The 5,812-nt window shown below is 34.2% G+C and overlaps 1 protein-coding gene across 2 annotated transcripts in view; it reads right to left on the bottom strand.

Annotated features, from left to right (window-relative positions):
• Positions 1-1,355: 1,355 nt before the first annotated feature.
• Positions 1,356-5,812, bottom strand: part of LOC101501318 (ATPase 8, plasma membrane-type-like) — a 5,417-nt gene continuing 960 nt past the window's right edge. Inside the window, exons 4-14 of one of the 2 annotated variants that reach the window (XM_004508326.3) lie at positions 5,209-5,523; positions 4,645-4,971; positions 4,409-4,528; positions 4,142-4,264; positions 3,887-3,991; positions 3,452-3,761; positions 2,662-3,176; positions 2,381-2,554; positions 2,092-2,274; positions 1,778-1,950; positions 1,356-1,694 (exon numbers count right to left, since the gene is read on the bottom strand). In XM_004508326.3, the coding sequence (XP_004508383.1) occupies positions 1,598-1,694; positions 1,778-1,950; positions 2,092-2,274; positions 2,381-2,554; positions 2,662-3,176; positions 3,452-3,761; positions 3,887-3,991; positions 4,142-4,264; positions 4,409-4,528; positions 4,645-4,971; positions 5,209-5,523 (2,442 nt within the window). In that variant the 3' untranslated portion in view covers positions 1,356-1,597. Of the gene's footprint in view, positions 1,695-1,777; positions 1,996-2,091; positions 2,275-2,380; positions 2,555-2,661; positions 3,177-3,451; positions 3,762-3,886; positions 3,992-4,141; positions 4,265-4,408; positions 4,529-4,644; positions 4,972-5,208; positions 5,524-5,812 lie in introns of those variants that run through there. The other variant, XM_027337069.2, reaches the window with a different exon arrangement.

The following is a 5,812-nucleotide window of genomic DNA, read 5'->3' as shown; positions in this document are numbered from 1 at the left end:
CACAGAAGTTCTTCAAGCCATGTGTTTGTTTTTTTCTTGCTAACAATAAAGCTAATCAAAGCATAACCAAAATTTAGATCGAAGATTTCACGTTTTGATGTTCTCACACACACTACACTAAGTGGTTTGTGGTGAGGAACCTAAATGATATACATCACCTTAGAAGCACCATTTATTCATACATAAATTTTAAAAAATGCTAACACGTATATTTAAAATATTTTGTTAATATATTAAAGATAAAAAATTTATATTATAAATTATATGTTTTTCATTTATTTATAGATGAGATAATAATATAATATTTATCAATTAAATTAAAATTTAAATACGAAATTATGCATTTTATTTATCAAAATGTTAAAAATTTAATAGATAATTATTATTTATGGAATCATTAATTTTTTTAGTGCCATTAAGACGTGTATTTTACATTACGCGATTTGGCGCGAAGACCATTTGCACGAGCGCTTTAAAAATCCGGTAGTTCGCTTCCCTCGTGTGCATCAAATGCAACAGTGTTTATTAGTATTTAAAAGTAAAATAAATTTCTCTTAAAAAAATCAAAATGAACTGTTACACAAAAAATAAAATTGTCATTGAACTTGCAATAAAGTTAAATCTCTTGAGACAGTTTTATCATCTATTGTGGGTTTATCTAGCTCGAGGAGCTAATTTTTGCCTATAAAACACTCAATTTACCCACAAAATTGTTAAATATATTTTTTAAATACAGCAATTTTAAGTTTGGTCTATCAATTATTCTATATTTTTCTATTTATAAATAAAATTATTCTCTATTTTCCTAAATGTCTAACTAAAATTTATTTATTTGTTTCATCCACATTCTGGTTTCCTTTATTTTATTTTTTTTGTACATAGTTCTTATATATATATACATTTTTGTTGGTTAACTATTTTTCCTTCTAATTACATCAAGTAGTTACTTGAACTTAATTAACTATATATGTGAATTTAATTTTATGTGAACTCAATTCATCAAAGTAATTTACTTGGATGTAATTAAAAAAAATCAGATGTATGACTAGCAAAAGTGAAATATATAAAATCTTATTTATGCAGTAATTGAAGGTGAAAAAATTAAAGAAAAAAACTGTTAATGATTTGAATATAGAAATTTTATTTTGAAACATGTGTTTTCAACTCTTTAAAATTTAAAACGTTTTTTAATAAAAAAAGTTATACTTTTGCTATCCTTAATATGAGCCTTAAAACTGAAGGGCACATGTAAACTTGATCTAAATAAGTTTGATTTTTTTTTTTAAAACGCGCATAAGTAGAAAAAATAAAATTAAAGATAGAAATGAGCTTAAAATCAAAAAATGCCTGCAAAATTGTTTTCAATATAATATTATTATTAGTTTTTTACTGGTATTTGAAAAATGACCAGCTGCAATATACATTTTCTAGCTTTGCATAATATTGTCACATCTATGCTAAGGAGGAAATGGGAATGTATAAAGCAAATAAAATACATAGTTTCATCTGCTCCATTAATCTCTGGTCCCGTCTTCAACGATAATACATCCTACGGATATTTATATATTCCATAATATTTTAATTCCTTAAAATTCACTTAGAGTGTGTAGTGTTGTTGGATGGTATCAATGTCAAGACCCTTCAACTTCACCACAGATTCAACATGTCCCTTCAGTGTATGGAGCTCCTTGAGCCTGAAAATATTAATCAAAATTATAGTAAGTATTATTATACACATACTAATAAAAAATGAATTATTATTTTCGTAGAACTGAACCTGGCAGCCTCAGCACGTCTCTTGGCTTGCTCAGCAATTTCGGATTGTTCATGGTGGTTGTTGTTGTTCTTGTGGGTTTCAGGAACTTGGAGACCATGGAGTGTGCGTTGAGCCAAAGCCCATTGAGCCTCCCTCTCTCCTCTTCCATAGTCCTTCTTTGTTGTGAAAGCAGTCTAAATACAATAATAGCAAACACACCATCATTGCATTGCGTGAGACTGTCACGTGTAAGACATCAGACACGTTTTTAATATGAATTTACAATGCTACATAAAAACTATATGAACTAAGGAAATTAATTGTGATTTTTATACCTTATTATCTATCATGCTGTCCCATGCCCTGCCTGATAATCCGAAGCGGATTAAGAACTTGAGGATGTCAAGAGGAATGTAAGTAACAATGGTGAAGATCCAGATAACTCCAGCCCATCTCCATCCAATACCATTAATTCTAGCAAACTCCCAGTGTGCATACACAGCAATCACAGTTGCCACCTAAGTTTAATAATTCACAAATATACATATACTATCATTAATTTCCCATTTTTTAGAGAACCATGTTTTTTTTTCTTTCAAATAGTAGGTAGAAAAAAACACTAACCAATTGTGCAGCAAAGAAGGCAGCGACAAGCAACAAGCCAGGGCGTTCAACATAAGACCAACTCCTTGACCTTGTCACAAAGATGAGTGCTTGACTAATAATACTCACTTGAAGATACAGAGCTGAGTTTAGTTGATCGTTGCTGTCTGCAATTGGATTCACACCAAAAACTCTCTGAAACAACACAGTGTGAGAAAACATGTCATGTTATGTTATAATTTGAAAAAATACTAACATTTGTCTATTAAAGTGTTGAATTTCAAACTGGTGGAATTACTTACTGTGAAGAAATCAGTGTCATGGACTAAATAGAAGAAAACAACAGTGATGATGGCCATGTAAGATCCAAGAACAACTCCAGTAGCGAAGATTTCTTTGAGCTTCCATGAATCAGGCACTGGTGATGGTTTCACTCTATCCTTGGAGATGGTCATGATGGTTCCGTCGTTCAAGATGGCAATGATGAGGACCATGAAAGGTGAGAAGTCAAACTTCCATATCAAAGCAACGAGCATGAATCCAAACACAATACGGATGGTGATGGAAACAGCATAGATTGTGTAGTTCTTCATCCTTTGGAAGATGGCTCTGCTAGTTAACACAGCACTCACAATCACACTTAGACCTGGTTCTGTCAAAACAATGTCTGAGGCACTCCTTGCGGCATCGGTTGCATCAGCAACAGCAATACCAATGTCTGCCTTTTTCAATGCAGGTGCATCATTCACACCATCTCCAGTCATACCACAAATGTGTTTTCTATCTTGCAACCTCTTCACAATTTCGTACTTGTGTTCTGCATATATGCCACACATATGCATGACAAAATATCAGTTTGTAATTTCCTTTTAATAATTTGTACAAAGTCCACTTTGTTTATCATAATGATAATCGTTTTTTAAAAAACATCATCAATCAAAAGTGATTTTCAAAACAATCTATTCAAAACAGCTTCATAATTTTAGCAGTGTTTAGATTTTTTTTTTTTTTATAAAAAAAACTGTAACAAACGGATAAAAACTCTTAAAAGTGATTATTCAGCTGAGATTGGTGATCTTATTAAATAATTACCAGGGAAGACTCCAGCAAATCCATCAGCCTTCTCAATGAGTTCATCAATTGGGATTGATGCAATGGCAGGGTCCTTGTTATCACCAAGAAGTGAGGATGAAGGATACATGTTTGTTCCCATTCCAAGTCTGCGACCAGTTTCTTTTCCAATGGCAAGTTGGTCACCAGTGATCATCTTAACATTAACGCCAAGGTCAAGAGCACGTCGAATAGTCTCAGCACTGTCATGCCTTGGAGGGTCAAAGAGTGGCATGAGACCCACAAACTCCCATGCGTCTCCTTCACTTTCCTTGGTCTTTTCTGAAATAGTCTATTCAACCCAAAGCAAAATGTTTGTAAGATATATTGACATCTTATGTTGTATTGTATTGAACATCAAACACACCTTCAATCAGAAGTATTGTTGCTACATAGGACATTAGACCATTTACTCACCTGGCGAGAAACACCCAATGAGCGCAGACCGCGTTCAGCAAACTGATCAATGATTCTGTGAGCCTTTTTCAAAGTCTCTCCCTTGAGTTGACAAAGTTCAATAATCTGATATACAACATACATGGCTAGTCAGATATCATGTTTTGTATTATAAAGTAAAACAATAGTCACTCCATGGTGATTAAAGTGATATATTAATATCAGTATAATATACATACACACACACAATATTTGCAAATGAAATGAATCCCTTACTTGCTCAGGAGCACCCTTGCTGCACCTGTACCAATTTCCTTGGCTGTCATAGTAGGTAATAGCTGTGCGTTTACCCACTGGGTTGAAGGGCAAGAAATGCACCTCAGTGATTCCTGCTCTAGCCTGGAATATCACAACAGAACCCAATTGACAAAATTAAGCCACTTAATGCACTTCTAATTAAGTGTTAAACACAAGACTAATTAAGGTTTGTATATATATAATATAAAAAATGTAAGTTTAAAAAAAAAACATAATTCTTAGTACCTCCTTGGGGTCACTCAACATCCCAACGATTGAAGCATCAATAGCATCCTGGTTTTCAACCCTGGAAGCCCTGGCAGCAGCCAAGAGAAGACCTTCCTTGTCTAAATCAGCTGGGAACACCTGTGTTTACAATCAACAACCTTGATCAGAACAAAAGGGAGACACCAATGCAATATGTTGTTTCATCATCACATTTTTTTATGACAGTCAAAAAAACTTTTAGATTGGTCATTAACCTCAATCAAATTCCTGTCCACAGTGAGCTTGTTAAGTGTGAGAGTTCCAGTCTTGTCACTGCAGAGAACATCCATACCAGCCATTTCCTCAATAGCTGTCATCCTCTTGGTGATAGCTCCTTGCTCAGACAAACGGTGAGACCCAATAGCCATGGTCACAGACAAAACTGTTGGCATGGCAATTGGGATACCTCCAATGAGAAGAACCAACAAATTGTCAATACCTTCTCTGTATGCCCTATGTTGGATTGGGTACATCACAACAATCTCAATCAACATTCCCACGGCAATGGAGCAGATACAGAAGTTTCCAATGGATGTCAACACCTAATAGAAATCCAATCAAATTAATATCTAAACATTAGCATTTAGTCCAAAGTTATTATCAATTATCAAATAAATTAAATTATGAAACATTTTGTGTATGTTTAGAATAACATTGAGTTTCAAAGTGTAGTTTTTGTCAAAATCACAGTGGCACATGGTGATTCTGCCAAACTCAATGTGAATCTAAAGATGCACTTATTAGAAACTTATATTAAAAAACAAAATCTAAAAGTGTACCTTTTGGAAGTGACCAACATTGTTGGTGCTGTCTACAAGGTGAGCAGCCTTTCCAAAGAAGGTATGGACACCAGTGGCAATGACAACAGCCTCAAGCTCACCTTGTTTGCAGGTGGAACCAGAGAAGACCTCATCACCAGGGTTCTTGGTGACTGGAAGTGACTCACCAGTGAGTGCAGATTGGTCAATCTTAAGGGCATCTCCCTCCAACAGACGAGCATCAGCTGGAACAATATCTCCCAACTTGATGCTGATCAAATCTCCAGGCACCAAAATTGCTGCCTCTTGCTCAGACCATTTTCCATCCCTCAACACCTGCAAATGAATTGCTTAGTTAGTTCTCTTCATGTCAGCTACAAGTGAAAGTGAAATTTAATAGTTCTAAATTGCGGCTCGCAACTGCAATTATGAATGTAACAAAGTATTTAGAGGTCTCCACTCATAACTATTTTACATTGAAATACTCTATCTAAAATGAAATATAAGTAGAAATTATAACTGAAAAGTTGATGTAACTGATCTTAAATTTTTAGTTACATTTTTACTTATATTTCATTATGGAGAGCGTATTGCACAAGAGTGAATGAGCAAAAAGAAGCGTCGT

This window comes from Cicer arietinum, chromosome 7, assembly GCF_000331145.2.
Source record: "Cicer arietinum cultivar CDC Frontier isolate Library 1 chromosome 7, Cicar.CDCFrontier_v2.0, whole genome shotgun sequence".
NCBI classification, from domain to species: domain Eukaryota; kingdom Viridiplantae; phylum Streptophyta; class Magnoliopsida; order Fabales; family Fabaceae; genus Cicer; species Cicer arietinum.
Note: the sequence above shows the minus strand (reverse complement) of the source record. Positions and strands in the feature narration are given on the sequence as shown.